General features: G+C 35.7%; 1 protein-coding gene and 1 non-coding gene across 5 annotated transcripts in view; both read left to right on the top strand.

Moving 5' to 3' along the window:
* NUP107 (nucleoporin 107) overlaps positions 1–17,656 on the top strand; it is a 49,053-nt gene extending 31,397 nt beyond the window's left edge. For all 4 annotated transcript variants that reach the window (XM_061416543.1, XM_061416542.1, XM_061416541.1 and 1 more), the window contains 14 exons: positions 978–1,037; positions 1,789–1,934; positions 2,061–2,109; positions 5,946–6,015; positions 6,324–6,442; positions 7,145–7,183; positions 7,502–7,652; positions 7,975–8,087; positions 8,703–8,805; positions 9,391–9,551; positions 10,170–10,295; positions 10,677–10,790; positions 16,564–16,731; positions 17,325–17,656. In XM_061416543.1, the coding sequence (XP_061272527.1) occupies positions 978–1,037; positions 1,789–1,934; positions 2,061–2,109; positions 5,946–6,015; positions 6,324–6,442; positions 7,145–7,183; positions 7,502–7,652; positions 7,975–8,087; positions 8,703–8,805; positions 9,391–9,551; positions 10,170–10,295; positions 10,677–10,790; positions 16,564–16,731; positions 17,325–17,432 (1,527 nt within the window). In that variant the 3' untranslated portion in view covers positions 17,433–17,656. The remainder of the gene's footprint in view (positions 1–977; positions 1,038–1,788; positions 1,935–2,060; positions 2,110–5,945; positions 6,016–6,323; positions 6,443–7,144; positions 7,184–7,501; positions 7,653–7,974; positions 8,088–8,702; positions 8,806–9,390; positions 9,552–10,169; positions 10,296–10,676; positions 10,791–16,563; positions 16,732–17,324) is intronic.
* Positions 5,067–5,198, top strand: LOC133249003 (small nucleolar RNA SNORA38). The gene has a single exon (XR_009736821.1). It is a non-coding gene; the product is annotated as a small nucleolar RNA SNORA38 (small nucleolar RNA).
* Positions 17,657–20,078: the final 2,422 nt, after the last annotated feature.

Genomic DNA, 20,078 nt, shown 5'->3' with positions numbered 1-20,078 from the left:
TTGTATTATGTTCAAATTGTTCCTTGATAAATCAATTGCATTGAAACAAATTCACATTTTCAAAACAAGCACTGTAGCCGAACTGACTGGGCAGGCAGTGGTGATCCTCAAATGCTGCTCTAAGATGACTGAAAAAGATTAAGAGCAGGCAATGGTGGTCCTCAAATGTTGCTCCAAGGAATGGGAACTTTGTACCGTAGATAGTAGTGAACCATCTAAACCTTGAGGGCACGTGACAGCAGTACTTTAAGAAGATTAGCATGGCAGTGGAAAATAGGCTTAAAATTGAATGAACTAAAGACTGAGAAACTAGTTAGAAGCCTGTCAGAATTATTCAGACACTAAGAAATAAGGGCCTGTCCTAGGTTACTTTGGCGAGTAGAAAAGAAAGGAACAATTTTGGTCAGGACCAGAAACTGGAAATAGAAGGCAGAGGAAGACTCAATTATGTAGTGAGAGTCTCTGAAGTCTCTTGTTTGGATGATGAGAAAACAGGAAATGTCATTAATAGAATCCAAAAGTAAAATGGGATAATTTGGTGAAAATAATTAATTCTGCTTAGGAATTTGATGCAAACTGGTACATGTCAGGCTCCAAGGGCCTTGTTTGATGTTCTTAGAACAGTATCAGGTAGTGTTAGGTATTTAGAAATTTTATAGGAGAAAACGTCTATGCGGATTCTATCTGGAATAAAATTTGACTATAAAATAATCAAAGCATCCATTAGAGTTGAATCTGCTTTCACTCTGTATTTGAAATTTAGCTGTTTGACTTTTCTGGAAGATTTCATTATTGACTACATCAAACTAAGGGATCCTTCCTTCTTAGTCCCCTAGGAGATCTTTTACTAAAGTTTAGAAACTGTTCCGGAACAAATAAGTTCAGTTTAGAAGATACTGCAGAATTCCAGATTATGAAAAAAATTGACATACTAAGATAAACAGTAGTTAATTTTATTTATATTCATTGTATTTCAGGAGCTTTTTAATAGATATGAGAGAGCAATTTATGCAGCTCTAAGTGGGAATCTCAAGCAGGTATGCAATGTATCTTAATCTTTTTTCCTATGGAATGGAATCAGCTGAATAAAATATTCTAATATAGTAATCATATAAGCTTAAGCTAGTTTCTAAGAATAGCAATGATAAGATTATTATGAAATAGAATGGTAACTTGAGCTACTTAATTTGATGTATCCCATATACCATATGATGTTTTAATCTGTGCAGTCAGACTTCAGTTTCTCAGAATTGTAAATATAATTACAATACACATTTATAACTTTTGTTACCATAGCTTTATCCAGAAATGTGTCACCAAGGCACAGTATGACTTTGAATTGTCTCACGTATGTGTGCTTCTCACAACCCCCTCGATCCCCTACATTTTATAGCTATTTTGAGGGATGTTATTTTAATTAGTTGAAACACCATCTTATATCAGCATGGAAAATTGATGCTATAAGAGTCCAGACTTCTTAGAAGATGTGGCTTGAGGGATCTCCCTGATGGTGGTTAAGACTCTGCGCTTCCACTATAGGAGCTGCTGGTTCCATCCCACTGTTTCCATGTGGGAACTAAGATCCCACATGCTGCCCAATGTGCCCCTCCACCAAAAAAAGTTGTGGTTTGGGGAGAAATTGGAGACACAGGGTTATTTGGTGTGATAGTTTATAATCCATATGTTTTATGTTATTATAGTGATTTTATAGTTCACATCAAGAGGTTCCGCTGCTTTTCCTTTTTTTGTTGACTGTGTCTGCACGTTTCTCTTTTGGAACGGGTGAAGCTGCTTCCTGTCTGTGACAGCTGGGAGGACACAGTGTGGGCCTACTTTAGGGTGATGGTGGACAGTCTGGTCGAACAGGAGATCAGGACATCGGTCATGACTCTGGATGAAACTGAAGAACTCCCTAGAGAATATTTGGAAGCAAAGTGAGTCTGTTGGCTTTTTTTTCATCATGAGGATTTGTAGTATGCGCTAAAGTTTTATTCTATAGTCTTTGTTCATATTATATATTAATGTTACTTTATCCGTTTTCTTGATTTTTCTTTCAAAAGTTGGACCTTAGAAAAGGTTTTTGAAGAACTTCAAGCTACTGATAAAAAGGTAAATATTAATGTTTCAGGATAATTGGAATCGGAAACTAAATGTTACATTGTTGTGTACTGTAGCTGAAAGGCACAAAAGTATGTGGAATCTTGTTATATTCTCTCTTTCTTTCCTCACAGCTTACTCAAGTAAGAGATTGCTTTGAAAGGAAGAAATTTAATTGCATATTTAAATGATATATCATTTCTGTTTATTTGGTTTAGAATTTATTTCATTGAAATATATGGCATGCATGTAGGCTAGTTCATTTCTTTCTTCTTGAAAAATTAAATTGGAATGGAAAGTTAACAAAACTTTATTTTCCTAGATCTCAAAACAATCTAGTATTTTTTAAAGTAATATTCTTAAAACTTTTAAAAAATGACCTTAGTATATACTTGAAACAAAATAATCTAAAAATGTATTATATAAGACCTTTATAAAATTTCCTCCCAGCCTCTTTTTGATTATTCTCATTCACTGAGATGATAAAACATGGATATGTATCCTTTGTATCCTTCTCCACACTCTTAGAAATATATGTAGATATTCCAATATAGGATTTTAGTTTTTGAGGTTGTTTTTCGTGTCATTCTACCTGCATTCGTTTATGGCTCCCTCCTTTGCCCCACCCCCTCCACCCCTGTTTAATGAGACTGTCTTTGAGTTAATGCATATAAATTTAACAACCTAACTTATTATTTTTAATAGGTATATAATATTCTATAGAATTATATATCCTTTTTTAATCATTCCCCTTTTGGTAATCATTTGGGTTACTTCTAGCATTGCAATGAATGTTCTTGTTAGTCTTATTTATGCTTATCTACGAGTCCTGTTTCTTTACAATAAGTTTTCTGAAAGCAGGGCTGCTGAGTTAAAGGGTATATGTATTTTATATTAATTCCCCGGTTGTAGCAATTAATTCATATTCCTACAAATAATTTATTGATATGGCCATTTCCCTGCCTTCTCACTAGCCCCACATGTCATACTTTGTTTTTGCCAACCCATCAGATGAGGTGGGAAGTAGAAACTCACTGTTCTTCTCATATTTCCCTGTCTATTCATAAGGCTGAGCAAGTTTTCCTGTGTTTATTGACCATTTTTTAATTTCCTACTTAGAACTTTCACTAATTTTTCTGTTGAATTTTATCTTTTCCTTTTTATTGTATAAGATCTCTTTGTATAGTGAAAAAAGTTACTTTCTCTATCAAATTTTTCTTTTTTTTAAATCAGTCTGTTTTGGAGATTCTAGGAAATGAAAATAAGTCATTTTATTTTCCAGCAAATGAAAGTCAAGGAATAAATACAAATCTAAAAAGAGGGGAACATTTACATATGATAAAAGTATAAATCTAGAAAATTTGTGACTCAATAAGTTACTATAATTAAGAGCATTTTTAAAGTATCTAAATTCAAGATACAGTTATGAAAAAATTATAGCCTTTTTGTACTTGCTACAGCTAGTAAGAAAAGGATTTCAGTTCAGTTCAGTCACTCAGTCGTGTCTGACTCTTTGTGACTCCATCAACTGCAGCACACCAGGCCTGACTGTCCATCACCAACTCCTGGAGCCTACCCAAACTCATATTCATTGAGTTGGTGATGCCATCCAGCCATCTCATCCTCTGTCGTCCCCTTTTCCTCCTGCCCTCAATCTTTCCCAGCATCAGGGTCTTTTCAAATGAGTCAGCTCTTCGCATCAGATTGCCAGAGTATTGGAGTTTCAGCTTCAGCATCAGTCCTTCCAATGAACACCCAGGACTGATCTCCTTTAGGATAGACTGGTTGCATCTCCTTGCAGTCTCTTGCAGGGACTCTCAAGAGTCTTTTTCTAACACCACAGTTCAAAAGCATCAATTCTTCGGTGTTCAGCTTTCTTTATAGTCCAACTCTCACATCCATACATGACTACTGGAAAAACCATAGCCTCGACTAGATGGACCTTTGTTGGCAAAGTTAATGTTTCTGCTTTTGAATACGCTATCTAGGTTGGTCATTACTTTCCTTTCAAGGAGTAAGCGTCCTTTAATTTCATGGCTGCAATCACCATCTACAGTAATTTTGGAGCCCCCCAAAATAAAGTCAGCCACTGTTTTCACTGTTTCTCCATCTATTTGCCATGAAGTGATGGGACCGGATGCCATGATCTTAGTTTTCTGAATGTTGAGCTTTAAGCCAACTTTTTCACTCTCCTCTTTGACTTTGATTAAGAGGCTCTTTAGTTCTTCTTCGCTTTCTGCCATAAGGGTGGTATCATCTGCATATCTGAGGTGATAGTTTTCCTGGCAATCTTGATTCCAGCTTGTGCTTCCTCCAGCCCAGTGTTTCTCATGATGTACTCTGCATGTAAGTTAAATATCCCCCCAAAGTCTCATTTAAATTACTGACCGAAACTGTAAGATGCCTAGGAATAAATAGCCAAGGGTTTGAGTACCTCCATAAAAAACTATAGAATCTTATTGAAAGACACAAATAAATAGATTTAGCAGATTCCTAGATGAGATGATTTGTTGTTAATATCAGTCATTCCAAAGTTAACATTGAAACCTATTGCTTTGGGGTATTATTTCTGGACAGAAAATTTCCATGTAAAAGAGTAAGTGAGAATAGAAATAAGATTTAGAAAAGAATAGTAGTTATGTTGTTCCTTAATAATAAAATAATAAAAAGATTTAATAAAACAGAATGGAATTGTCACAGGAATAAATAGATCATCAGAACATAAAAGTCTGTATTAGATTCAAATATATATGAGAACCTAATAAAAGACAGATGACCTTTCCTTTCAGACAAAGAGGGGTGGTTTATTTACATATATGGTATGGACATAATTGATTTTCCATCTGAAATAAAACAAAGCTAGATCTCTGTCTCGTGACATGCATTACAGTCAGTTCCAGGTGGAGCAAATATTTGTAAAAAAGACAGAAAGACTGCTGGGAGAAAATTTAGACAAATAGAAATTAAAACCCTCCTACAAAGGCAGGTCTATGGTTTCCTATCTTTTGGACACATAAGAACTGGAGGCAAGGAAATGTGGATTTGGAGAAGTCTGGTGCCAGCTTCCTTGCTGCAAGCTCAAGATTAACCATCCCACATAGAAAAAAAAAATTGACCAAAAATACAGGAATTATTTTCTTTAGGAAAAAAATCTAACAGCAGGTAACTTGTAAATTTTTTCTACTCTGTGCCTAATCACTATTTTGATGGATTTTATTGGTGCCATTTGCAGATGAATGCTTTCAAAGACCACTGTTTATGTTGAAGGAAATCTTATAGTTTATTTTGCTTTGGTCACCTGTCCCCTTCTCTTCTGGTTCATCATGGATGGTCAAGGAAAACAGTAAAATACATTAATACAAATAAAAGTTTCATAACATTCACAGAGATTAAATTGTTTTATCACAGTTCTCTGTTTCAAAAAATAATGTTCAACCTTGAGTCCCAACGGCAGTATCTTTCTCATACTTTATTTAAGTTTCCTAATACCCTTCATTTCTAGCTTTTTCTTTGTCTGAATGCATGTGTGCTAAGTGGCTTCAGTCGTGTCTGACTCTTTGCGTCCCCATGGACTGTAGCCTGCCAGGCTCCTCTGTCCCTGGGATTCTCCAGGCAAGAGTACTGGTGTGGGTTGTCATGCCCTGCTCCAGGAGATCCTCCTGACCCGGGGATCGAACCCATGTCTCCTGTGGCTCCTGAGTTGCAGGGTGATTGTTTTACTGCTGAGCCACCGGGGAAGCCCTTTGTTTGTATATGTTCCTTCAACACTTTATGTTTTTAGCTTACCAATGAGTATATGCTACAGAATGACCATAATAAATTTATAGAAAATGTAAAAATTTTTTCAGAGAGTTCTAGAAGAGAATCAAGAACATTATCATATAGTTCAAAAATTCCTTATCCTGGGAGACATTGATGGTAAGATATATTTTATTTTACTTTGCATGAGTTCTTTGGTTTTTTAAAGTAATTTTCTAAAAAGTTATCAAAGCAGTGCATATGACTTACCACATCTTGTCGTCTCTTTCAACCTATTTGACTTCAACTATATAATTTTTAGAAAATAAAGTTTTAATTTAATCCAGAGGCTGTTTTATGTGGTAGTTCATAACAATAAGACAGTGAATTGATAGAATGCTATATGAATATAATAAATGTCCTTGGATAGTGTTTATATCTCTTTTTTGATTTGTATCCATCTAAATCTTTGCTTTAATGGTTTGTAGGTTTGATGGATGAATTTAGCAAATGGCTTTCCAAAAGCAGGAACAGTCTACCTGGACACCTCCTCCGCTTCATGACTCACCTCATTTTGTTTTTCCGCACTCTGGGACTACAGACCAAAGTAAATAAAAATGAGCTGTATACTCTTCTCTGCGAGGCTGACGCTTCATACATCTATTGTCAGGAAAACATGCTACTTTGGGGTTTTGTTTTCTAGAAATGGTGACCATAGTCTCACATTGTCGCTCAGTGATAACTCACTGCAGATGACTCATTAATGTTCTAATCTGTGAGTACAGAGTGCTGATGGTTACCTAGTTTGGAGACAGTTTATAACTTCAGTCCTCATCAGTACCCAACTCTAAATCAACCAGCTAAGCTAACTGAACCAGACTAAGTTTTCTGTGGGGTTTTAAACCTTTGTTTTCTTTCTTTCTCTTCTGTCCTAAATGATTGGTAACATTTTGGGCAGAGTATGCATAGAAGGCAGAATGATGTAGTAGTTGAAAGCTGGGGTTTTGGATTAAAAATCTTGGATTCACATCTTACTCAGAAGCTTCTAGTGGTGTAAATCTGGGTAAATAAAATCTCTTTAAGTCTTACTACTTTCTTCCTCTGAAATGTGAACAACAATAGTAATTACTCACAAAGAGTTAGGGTAAGTTAATACAAGAAATTTGTTAAGCAGTTAGCCTGGCATGTAGTAATTGCTCAGTGGTAAATACTAAAAATCATTATGGCGGGATTTTTATTAAATATATTGGTGGTACATATAAACAGCTGTGTTTATAATTTAATTATATCTTTTTTTTTTCCTATGAAGGAAGAAATTTCCATTGATGTTTTAAAGACATACATACAGGTAAATTCTAGTAAAACAGGTAAAATCAAACCCACAGTTTGATTCTTTTTTTCCTTTGACTATTTTAATGAAAACATAAATCAGAATGATAGTATTTTAATATCTAGTGGCAGAAAGGTTATCAAAATACATAAATATCTTAATTATCATAAACACTTTCTTTTGGAATTTTAAATTAATCCTGTTTAGCAGTACAACTCTATGTCTGTATGCATCTCTCCTAAATATGTTTAAAATTTTGAATTGAATAATGCTGTTATTCCTAGAACTTGCTTTATTATTGACATATTAACATTTTGATCTTTTTGTATTTTTCAGCTTTTAATAAATGAGAAACATACAAATCTCATAGCATTTTATACCTGTCATTTGCCTCAAGACCTTGCTGTTGCCCAGTATGCATTGTTTTTGGAAGGTGTTACAGAGTTTGAACAGCGCCACCATTGCCTGGAGCTGGCTAAAGAGGCAGGTAAAAATGGAAGGCTTCACCTGTTGGGCTCTGTAGGCAGATTATCATTTTGTCTTAGTAACATATATCCTTCTAGTTTTAAATCCTGTTTTCTCTTGAGAGGAAAAGAAGGAATGAAGTTTTCAATGAAATTCTGTTTTGGAATGAAATAACTTATACTGTATCTTGTGTAAAATATATTTTAATTTTGGCATTTTCTTTTATAATTTCTTTCATATTTTAATGAATTGTTATCCCAGATTTACTGAATCATTGTGATTATTTAAAGAATATTAGTGTGAATGATTAATTCTTGTTTTCGTCCTTTCAAAAAATTCTTTAGATTTGGATATTGCAGCTATAACAAAAACTGTAGTTGAGAATATTCGAAAGAAAGATGATGGTGAATTCAGTCATCATGACCTGTCCCCAGCACTGGATACGGGTACTACTGAGGTAATATGAGGGTAAAAGAAGTGTATTATGTAACTGAATAATCCCTCATGTTCAGCTTTTTCTAAATGTCTACTTTAAAATACTCTGGCTTCTTTCTTTTTTTAAGAATTTTTCTTTATTAGCTAAGTTATGAAAATTGACAGCAAACTTAAGGTCTGTGTAAGGAATTGCTTAGTAGTAGTTATATGTTAAAGGAAGCTTCTTTAATAGTAAAAACTTGAGCATTGAATTTTTACTCATCAGATTATTCTAGATACTTGATCAGTTAACTAATTTTTATGTAGTTTACTTATTCCTTATTTTCAGAAAAGAATAGAAAGTTTTATCTAGGAAAGAAAAAGTTGTAGAATAGCACTTAAAGGAGTCAGATAATTAAATTGGTGGCACATCAGATATATAATTCCAGACTGACAGTCCAGTAAGTTTTTTCTATAATTTAATAGAGAGCTATTAAATGTGAAAATAAACTAAGAAAAGCTATTTTCTTTAATAATTTTGTATAACCTGAAGGAAAATATTCATTAGTAGTACAGATGTAAGCCAATTCTATTAATGTGCAGAATATCTTAGGAAAAAAGCACAATTGACATTTTTTTTTTCCAATTAAATGAATAGGAAGACCGATTAAAAATTGATGTAATTGACTGGTTGGTATTCGACCCAGCACAGAGAGCAGAAGCACTGAAACAAGGCAATGCGATAATGAGGAAATTCTTGGGTATGCTCTATTTTATATTCTTTTTTCAAAGTTTTTTTTTCTGTTCTTAAATTTTGTTGTTTTTCTAACCCTTCCAGTAGGGTAAGGTACAAAATACGCACTCTTATGGCTGATATTGTGAAACAAAACATATTTAATAGTGACTTACTATGTCCCACTCAATTTTATATATAATCTCAATGTTTTGAAAGATGGAATTTTTTTTTTAAGACAGTATGTAAAAGTAACTGTAGGATTTCCTGGTGATCCAGTGTTTAAGACTCCGTGTTTCATTGCAGTGGATTTGGATTCAGTCCCTGGTTGGGGAAGTAAGATTTGGCATGCTCTGCAGTGCAGCCAAAAATTGAAATAAACAATGAAAACAAAAGTAATTACATTTAATTAATCCTTTATGTGACTGTCACACTGAAATAAGGAAAAGCCCAGCCATTAGGTAGAAAGATCACCCAAACCTTTAACAGAAGTACCTTGGGCCCTGAAATGGTTACAGGTCATTGTGAAAGTCACAGACTAATAATTTGACTGCTTTAGAAACTACTACACAGAAATCCATATATATTGGAAAACTATATATCTTTTTCACAGCCTCAAAGAAGCACGAAGCTGCAAAAGAAGTATTTGTGAAAATTCCTCAGGATTCAATAGCAGAGATCTATAACCAGTGGGAGGAACAAGGAATGGACAGCCCACTTCCTGCTGAAGATGATAATGCTATCCGAGAACATCTGTGCATCAGAGCTTACTTGGTGAGATTGTAGAGAAAACCATGAAGTGTCCTCCTTTATGATGACTTCCTGATTAACTCTCAAACCTTAAACTACTTTTTTGAAAAGTGGTGATTGACTTACTATCTTACCTCCCTTGTGACTCTGGGAATCACCGATCCCTAAGAACTTGGAAGTCCTGACCTTGTCTTCATGTGCGAGACCCTCTAATCATTGTTAACCAGCACACAATGTGTTCCTTAAGATTCTTTGAATTCTTAACTCAACTTTAGCATTTCTGCTTTTGGCAACAACTGAAAAAAAGCAAGATAATCTGTATTATGACTAAAATAACAACATACTCATTCAAAATTCATTCAATAAATAATGAAGTGATTAGCTAGGTTTTAGGACTAAGTCTGAATTTCTTTCCTTCCCTCTGGAAGCTAATAGGCTCATCAAGGACACGGATAAGCACGTGAATATCACAAACAAAATACTTATTCACTGTAATTTTTTTGTATAAAAAAGAAATATCATACAATTTTATTTCTTAACTGCTGCAAAATTACTTCTAAGAACAAAATTTTTAAAAATTTTATTGAATATATGTGAAAAGTTTTCATTTTTTGTATTTTTCTATTTTACTTTACATTTTAGGAAGCCCATGAAACCTTTAATGAGTGGTTTAAGCATATGAATTCAGCTCCACAAAAACCTACTTTGACAACTCAAGCAACTTTTACTGAGAAAGTGGCTCATGAACACAAAGAAAAGAAATATGAAGTAAGTTAAATGTAGATGAGACATGTCTCATTGCATCTCAAAAATACAAGTCATATATGTAAGGAGATCATTTCTTCCACAGTTATATTCCTACTATAAGATAAGAGTTGATGTTCCTTATTACTGTTCTACTTTGAAGGAAGAAATCTGTTAGTTACCTTTTTGTAGATAATTAACCAAACATGAAATGTACCTTCAGGTGACAGTAGTGTTCATTTACATGGTAAACATTTTAGTCTTGTATTGAACTTCAATCTGTTGATGTTTATTTTGTATTTGGCTTACTGAATGTTAGTTCTTTAGAATGATGTTCCATATATGTACATCTTTGTACTTTGCAAATATAGTCCATTATATATCTGCCTTATATCTGTTTTCCAGATGGATTATGGTATTTGGAAAGGGCATTTGGATGCCCTAACTGCTGATGTGAAGGAAAAAATGTACAATGTCTTGTTGTTTGTTGATGGAGGGTGGATGGTGGATGTTAGAGAGGTAAGCTCTGTGCATTGTTTATAGCTAAAAGCAAAAACAAACAAGCTACATCTTTTTTTTTAAACCTCTTTCTCTGAATAGGAGCAGTTACGGATCTTATATAACCTTTGTTCTATATTATAACTGAACATCCCATAATTTAAGTCTAACCTGAAATACTAGTTAGGGAATATATGAATGTCTGATTCCTAGGTAAACTGTTTCTCCATATTTAATATGTTCACTCAGTATAGTATAGTAAAATCTAATTTTTTAAAATTCTGGACCAAAAATCAACTATTCATGTATTCAACTCCGTCTGTAGAGGTGAAGGTAAGTCTAGTAGAGTGAGTAAGACATACATAAAGCAGTGGCTCTTGCCTCTGAACTATCCATTTAAGTGACCTGGAGAACTTTTAAACAATACTGGGTTGATTCCATTAGTGGCTACCAGTGGGGAGAAGGAAGGAGAAGCAACATAGGGGTTGTGGGGTGGGAGGTACAAACCATTGGGTGTAAAGTAGGCTACGAGGACATATTGTACAACATGGGCAGTAAAGCCAGTATTTTGTAATAGCTAAATGGATTGTGACCTTTCAAGATTGTATTAAAACAAAAAAACCTTTTAAAGAGTCCCAAAAAGACATGACAATTAAATACAATATGTGATTCTGAACTGGATCCTGTGTTGGCGAAAAAAAGATGCTATAAAGGACAGTGTTGAGTCAGTGATGTTAAGGTATTATATCACTGTTAAATTTTCTGAAGTCGTTAACTGCACTGTGACTATATTAGAAAAAAATTCTCTTTGTTAGGAAATAAACTCTGAAACATTTAGATGTAATGGAACATGATTATGCAACTTGCCCTCAAAGGGTTTAAAAAAAAGAAAGTGTGTTTATAGATGCACACACACAAGCAAATCATAAAGTAGACAGGGTAAAGATTGAGCAAAGCAGGGTAAAGGGTATTGAGATATTCTTTGTACTGTTGTTGTAATTTAGTTTGTTTGAAATGATTTTCAATTAAAAATTTGTTTTAGATACTAAAAAAGAAATACTGGGTTTCACCTCCACAGATTCTGGTTTAATTGGTCTGAAGTAGGGCTGGGCTTTAAAAAAAAAAAAAGTTTAAATTACCTGGAAAGCGTTAATGTGTAGCCTAGGTTGAGAATCAGTTACAGAAGTACTAAATGCCAAAAAAAAAAAAAAAAGCACAGATGAAGTATTTTGTGACTTCAGGAAAAGAAAAGGCTGCTTCTACCCAGAAGAGATCTGGACAGAATGCTTAAAAGGTATAGCATTTGACTGAACCTTGAATGAGGGGTAGATTTGGATGAGTAGAAGTGGGCGAAAGGAAGAATGCTGGAAGTAATAACGTTGTGAGGGAAAGGTATTGAGGCTCGCTCCTGGGGCGTGACAGAAACGGTGCATTATTATAAATGCTAGATTCTTGGATAACCTTATTTTGAATAGAAAAATCCTAAGAGTGTCTTTGGTATCTTTCCTTCTGCATTCCCTGAATCCTAATATAGTCACTTCTTTTTTATTGTTTGTTTTGTTTTTTGCTACTACACTTTTTCTCACTTTACTGGCTTCTGTTTTCTGGCCAGAAGCAAAACATTAAGGACAGCTTGCTGTTTAAATGGCAACCCACTCCAGTGTTCTTGCCTGGAGAATCTCAGAGACGGGGGAGCCTGGTGGGCTGCCGTCTATGGGGTCACACAGAGTCGGACACGACTGAAGTGACTTAGCAGCAGCAGCAGCTGTTTAAATACTAAAAAATACTCAAGCTTCCCAGGTAAATTAAATACTAAAGCTTCTTAGGCAATTTAATTAAAAACAAAAAAAAGGCCAGCCCTACTTCAGACCAATTAAATCAGAATCTATGGAGGTGAAACCCAGTATCTCTTTTTTAGTTTACTACTACTGTTTGCTGCTAATGATCTTAAAAGTCTCCACATCTTATATATAAATTCATAATAGAACCCTGCTAACTTCATAGTTTTGAACCATTTTATGTGTGTGGGGGGGTTCTTTTTATTATGTCATTAATTCATTAATTTATTTTTTACTGTGCTGGGTCTTCATAGTTGCACGGGCTTTTCTCTAGTTTCGGCGAGCAGGGCCACTCCCTAGTTATGCATTAGCTTCTCACTGCAGTGGCTTCTCTACTGGGGAGCACAGGTTCTAGGTGTATGGGCTCCTTAGTTGCGGCACACAGACTCAGCTGCTCATGGCATGTGGGACCTTCCTGGACCAGGGACCAAAACCCTTGTCTCCTGCACTGGCAGGCGGACTCCTCACCATTGAGCTATCAAGGAAGTACAATAGTTTTGAATCTTTAACAGGTTCCTTAATGTTAAACTTTTGTCTCCTGATTTATGTTGGTGCTCATGAAGATAAAATGTTAATGTTGCAAAATGCTATCGGTATTTAAGGTTTGAAAAGACTCAATGCCTTATTTATGCATAAATATTTATACTTATGTATTTGTTATTCTAAGAATTGATCTTAGATAGTGAAAGTCACAGAATAGACACTTTGGAATATTTTTAAAATGGAGTTGGAATGGAAAATTATGAATGATACCATTTTGTTTACAAATATTTTTAAATCAACATTCTGTGTCAGTCACTTCTTCAAATCTAATCCAAACAAGAAGTGATTTCTTGAACTAATTATAAAGGATGATATTTTGAGTTGAGTTTAGCTTAATACTCTTACATATTCAGTGAAGCAGAAAATTATTCAGGGCTCCTGCTAGCACTTACATAACTTGTATAAGGATTAGGAAATGGTACCCACTCTCTTACACAGATAGATTTCATGTCAAGTGCACATGACCTGTAGAATGGAGCACGGATTAGATTTCAGCGGCCACTCATTTACTGTCCAGCACCACTGTGCAAGGCGCAGCTGTTCAACAAAGCCCTGACCTGATATGCTGGCTCTTACATCTGCACCTCACTTTTTACATAACTGCAGAATGGTCCCATTCATGTTGGAGGCTGGTGGCACACAGGGATGGCAGAGCAAATGGAGCAGGCAGGCCATCTCTATCTACTCTTCACCACCTCTGCCTCAGCCACATTCTGGTTGAAGTGTCAGCTGTCTTTGCCTTGCTTCCACTCTTCTGTATGCAGCCCCTTTGTATAGTATTTTCTTTTAAAATCAAAGAGATACTACTCTCCTACTCTGATCCTTCTGATGGCTTCCCATTACACTTTGAATAAAAACCAAAGTTCTTTTCTTGACCAACAAAGTCACACATACACTGGTCCTGACTGCCTCCCCAGTCTTTGTATCCTATTCTTCTCCCCTCATTTGTTCTAACTTTCCGGCCTCTTTGCTGTTCTTCTGCTTATAATGCTCTTTCCCTGAGATATCTGCACGGATGACTTCCTTACTTCCTTAGCAGCGTACTCCAGAGACCCTGCTGCAGCCCTGCCCCCTGTCCTCAATAGGATACATACGTATATATACATATCAACACATCCCAATTAATGATCTTTTCTCACATATAAGGCACTGTACATCCCTGATGGAAAGAATCTTTTTTTTTAATACATATTTACAGGATTTTTCAAAGCTTTTGTTCATTTCAGATGAGAAAAATATCATAGGTAGTAGCAGAGTGATTTGTTGTTTTCCTTGAGGGAGACTGCTGGGCCCATCAGGCATGATTCTGGATACTTGATGGCAACCAGTCTGCTGGTGTGGGAGTCCCCTGCAGTCAGCAGACGAGATCACACCCTAATACTTGGCAGCAACAGGATTTAAGAGAGGCAGGTGCCAGAATCCATCCTGTGAGACCAGGTTATCAAAAAGCCAGCTGCTCCTTTCAGTTGGTAAGAGATCTAGGAGCCCCAGGTACTTTGCCTCTTCAGCACAGGGGAAGGAGTATATTGGAGCACAAATGGCATGACCCAAAAGGCAGCAGTCCTCTCATCCTTACCTAGGCTCCAGGTGGGACTCACCAGTGTGAATTACGAGTGAGGCCTCGAGGTATTTTAAATCTACCTCTGAAGGGAATGAGTGCTTATTTGAGAAAATAAATGAAGGTGCTTTCCCTTTTAAAGCTAAGAAAATACAAAGCACGCATTTTAATATTTGCTTCCATGTATCTGTATCTCAAAACAGAACAAAAAGTTGATAGTAATTTTTCCTATGCATAGAAACCTGACGTACGTCAGCGTTAGTACAGTTATTCTTTGGTATAATTTCCAGATTACATTCTGTTGCTTCACACTTCTACTTACATCTACCTTCGAAAAATGTTTTAACAATTTAATATCTCATGTGAACATATTTTTAATGATGAATATAATTGTCATAAGGAAAAATTTTAATTAAGTATCTTATTAGGCTTTTCAAAGGAGCAGTTGTTATTTTTGCTTGTCCTGTTTTCTTTCACACTATTACACAGGACTTCTCTGGTAGCTCAGCTGGTAAAGAATCTGCCTGCAATGCAGGCTGACCCCAGTTCGATTCCTGAGTTGGGAAGACCCCCTGGAAAAGGGATAGGCTACCCACTCCAGTATTTTTGGGCTTTCCTGATGGCTCAGACGGTAAAGAATCCTCCTGCAATGTGAGAGACCTGGTTCAGTGTGTGGGTTGGAAAGATCCCCTGGAGGAGGGCATGGCAACTCACTCCAGTATTATTGCCTGGAGAATCCCCATGGACAGAGGAGGTTGGTGGGCTAGAGTCGAACATTACTGAGCAACTAAGCACAGCACACAACATATGATACATGTTACCTTTTTTGTCTTGCCTAGCTTGCAGGATCTCAGTTCCTCAAGCAGGAACTGAACCCAGGCCATAGCAGTGAAAGCCCAGAATCCAAATCCCTGACTAGGCCACCAGGAAACTCCTTATGTTTGTTTTACACTTAGTCCTATGGATTTCCTTTCAAGTTTTAAGATTATTTCAGAATTGGGGTACCTTTTTATTATTTAAATTATTTTACTTTTCAACTTTGTTATAAGAAAATGTAGTGAACATAAGAGGTCTGTTCTTTTTTCTGTACTCTTGAGTGTCTACAAAACTTTTTAGAAAGATCCCTGTATACTTATAAAGAAATGCTCATTGTTTTCTCTACAGTAAGTTTTCTCATATATGTTAGTTCTGTCCCATTCACTGTATTATTCAAATCTTTGCATTCTTTTAATTTTTCTATTTTTATAAAATTATACAAAAGCATCATAAATTCATTCTAAGTATTAAAAAAAATATTTGCAGTGAAGTTGTCCTCCCTGTGCACCTCTCCCCTCATCCTGACCCTTCTTCCCGGCAGGAATCACAGGGTATGAAATGCCCTTTCATACTGCCCGGTATCTGCCTCTGTTTCCTTCTATGTATATCCAGGGGAATAGTTATTATTTTCTATTCTGATTTTTGCTCTAGTCTTAACGTTTTTCCTTTTATGTAGATGTTTATTTAAGACATAGTAAATACAGTTTCAGAAGCATTTTGTTTTTATTATCAGACTTGTGACTCCTCTGAAGTGTATTTTGTTCATCTTCATGGTTTTTGCCAAAAAATCGTGTCTACTCGATACTGTGATTGAAACCTTACCTTGGGAATATGTTTGTGGTCCGGTGGTTAGGACCCCAAGCTTCCACTGCAGGGAGCACAGGTTTGATCCTTGGTCAGGAAATTAATATCCCACAAGTCGAGTGGTACGGCCAAAAAAAAAAAACAACAGACCTTGCCTTGTTTTATTTTTAATGGGCCTAATAAGCTTTACAGAAACTCTTTAGCTTCTACTTGTTGCATTTTGGTTTGTGTGTAGGATGCTGAGGAAGACCATGAAAGAATACATCAAATGGTTTTACTGAGAAAGCTTTGTCTGCCAATGTTGTGTTTTCTGCTTCACACCATACTGCATAGTACCGGTCAGTATCAGGAATGCCTGCAGTTAGCAGATATGGTGTCCTCTGAGCGCCACAAACTGTATCTGGTAAGTTCCAGAGTGTTTGCACTTTTAAATTTTAATGATTTGATGTCCTTTGTAGTAATATTTGGGGCGTCCCAGGTAGCATTAGTGGTAAAGATCCCACCTGTCAGTGCAGGAGACACAGGGACTCGGGTTTAATCTCTGAGTCAGGAAGATCCCCTGGATGAGCACATGGCAACCCACTCCAGTATTCTTGCCTGAGAATCCCCATGGACAGAGGGGCCTGGTGGGCTACAGTGTATAAGGTTGCAAAAAGTTGGAGAAGACTGAAGTGACTTAGCATGCACGCATGTAGTAATATTTAATTTTCTGAGATGTATATATTCTTTAAGTGTTCTTAGATTTTCTTAAAGTAATGATCCAGTTTTAATGTTTGTGCTTTTTAATATGGAATATGTTTACATATCTAAGCATTTAGAAGTATATTGACTGGCCTAGAGAAGTAGCTTTGAGCTGTGCTAGTATAATGACCTCCGGCTACATAAATCTTAAAGAGGAATTTCTTCTTGAATTAAGCTAATCAGGTTGGTTAGGTGACTATAAATTTACACTCTTCTTTGTTCTCATTCTTAACATTTTTTCTGTTTTAAAAACAGGTGTTTTCTAAGGAAGAATTAAGGAAATTGCTACAGAAGTTAAGAGAATCCTCTCTAATGCTCCTCGACCAGGGCCTTGATCCATTAGGATATGAAATTCAGTCATGATTCATTCATTCTTTGTAGTCTAGATAATTTCCATGATAAATGGAGTTTTTTTGTAAAATATATGTATTTATAATTACTGGGTTTTTTCTTTTGCATTATCATGGGGAAAATGTAAAATTTAGGCATTGAATTTTGTACTTTTAAGAATATTATGGTGAGACTTTGAAAATTTAATGTATTATATAATTTCCCTGTTTATTAATAAAACTATATAAAAATTAAAATTTTTGTTCATATGAATTCCAGGAATGCCCCTCTATGGTGTAATAAGTTAAATTTTCTATTCTACTTTTTCCCTGTGATCATAAGTACTCTGAAATCTTAAAATTATAAAAATAGAAAGTCCTGATACATTTTTAAGCCAGATACATAATTCCTCATCATAAAATTTAGTGTTTTTTAACTATTACAATTAGGTGAACAAAGCAAGAATGTTTTCTAAAATAATATTATGCTGTTATTTTACTTTGAAGCCGCTTCTAGTTTATTAATTCTCATTCAGTAAACCTGATCTCATAAGTTGCAGCATGTAAAGACTTAGCATCTATCTGGCACACAGCAAACACTGAATACATTGGGGACTATAAAATGAGTAAGATCTTATCTAGCCCTTCTAGGAGGGGAAATTATGTCTTTAAATGCCATTTAAAAATACAAGTAATCTGAGTAGGAAGGAGCTATTTCCAGCTAAGAGATTTGTGAGGAAGTAGTATTTGAGCTGGAGTCTGGGTAATGCATTGAATTTGCAAAGACAGAGATCAAGAAAGGTAAGGCATTACAAGTTTAAGAAATCAGTATGAGCAAGGCCTGCAAATGATGAGTGCATTTTTGTGAATCAGCATGTGCGCCAAATTGACTAGCATGTAGCACTCATAAATAGGAGATTAACTAAAAGGGAGAATGTGACTCTTAAGAGGAAACGAGATGTAGATTAGCAGCTCCCAAAGCTGGTTGATCATCTGACTCGTCTGGTGAGTTTCTTATATGTATTTACAGATGCTGTCCCAAGAGCCTAGGATGGGAGTCATAGAATTTGTATTTGGCGTAAATATAATACACCATAAGTGATCTAAGTTCAGGACATCCTGGCTTAAATCAGAGATGGGTATTGATCCTTCTGTGTCCAAGGCAAACGGCAGGAGTTGACCATGAAACTGGCCTGGCATCACTTGGGAAGAGGTGTAGAGATTTCAGACTCTGCCTGAAGTTTTGATTTATGCTAGTTCAAGTGTTCTAAAGATGAATTGTTTACCTAACAAAACCTCTTTAATTCTTTTACCTCAGTAGAGCAGTATGAACTGACGTGAAAGTGTGAATCTAACAAAGTGTGTACCGGATTTTATTCAGAAAACTACAAAATGCTAATGAAACCAAAGGAGCAAAATAAGTGCGGAGAGATATGTTTATTAATTGGAGATTCAACATAGTAAAAATTTTAATTCTCCCCATGTTGGTATACAGGTTTAACACAATTCCTATGAAATTCTAGCATGAGACAGAGTATGCAAATTGGTATGGTGAAATTAATGCTAATTTTCTTAGGTGTGATACTGGTATTGTGGCTGGGTAGGAGAGTGTTCTGGGTAGGAAACATACTGAAATATTTAGAAGTGAAAGGTCATGAAGTCTGTACTTTACTTTGAAATGGTTTAGCTTTAAAATAAAAGTCTACATAGATAAAACAAATAGGAAAAAAGATTAACCAGTGAATCTATGGGAAGGGCACAAGATTTAAATTTGTCCAAATAAAAAATTGGGGTAGAGTTTAGTAAATTATGAAGAAAACAACTGAATATCTGTATGGGAAATAGTCAACCTTGACCCTTAGTTGATATTGTACACAAAAATTAGTTAGAGGTAGATTATAAACCTGAATAAAAACACTAAAACTGTAAAACTTTTAAGAAAAATGGAGAATATCTTTGAAACCTAGAGCGTAGGTAAAGTTTTACTATACAACAGACAGAAAGCAGTTACATTAAGGAAAAAGATTGATTACTTAGACTTCATCAAAATACAAAATTTAGCTCAGATATGCAGATGATACCACTTTAATGGCAGAAAGTAAAGAGGAACTAAAGAGCCTCTTGATAAACATGAAAGAGGAAAGTGAAAAACTGGCTTAGAACTCAGCATTCAGAAAAGGAAGATCATGGCATCAGATCCCCTCATGGCAAATAGAGGAGGAAAAAGTGGAAACTGACAGATTTAATTTTCCTGGGCTCCAAAACCACTGCGGATGGTGACTGCAGCCATGAAATTAAAAGATGTTTGCTTATTGGAAGAAAAACTTTGACAAGCCTAAACAGTGTATTAAAAAGCAGAGACATCACTTTGCCAACAAAGATGGATATAGTCAAAGCTGAGGTTTTTCCAGTAGTCATGTTTGGATGTGAGAGTTGGACCATAAAGAAGACTGCTGAAGAATTGATGCCTTTCAAATACGGTGTTGGAATAGATTCTTGGGAGTCCCTTGGACAGCAAGGAGATCCAACCAGTCAATCCTAAAGGGCATCAGCCCTGAATATTCATTGGAAGGACTGATGCTGAAGCGGAAACTCCCAATACTTTGGCACCTGAGGCAAAGAGCCCACTCAATGGAAAAAAATCTTGATGCTGGGAAAGACTGACGGCAACAGAAGGGGG

The sequence above is a fragment of the Bos javanicus genome, chromosome 5, assembly GCF_032452875.1.
Source record: "Bos javanicus breed banteng chromosome 5, ARS-OSU_banteng_1.0, whole genome shotgun sequence".
In the NCBI taxonomy this organism is placed as follows: Eukaryota; Metazoa; Chordata; class Mammalia; order Artiodactyla; family Bovidae; genus Bos; species Bos javanicus.
This window is presented reverse-complemented; position numbering and strand designations above follow the sequence as displayed.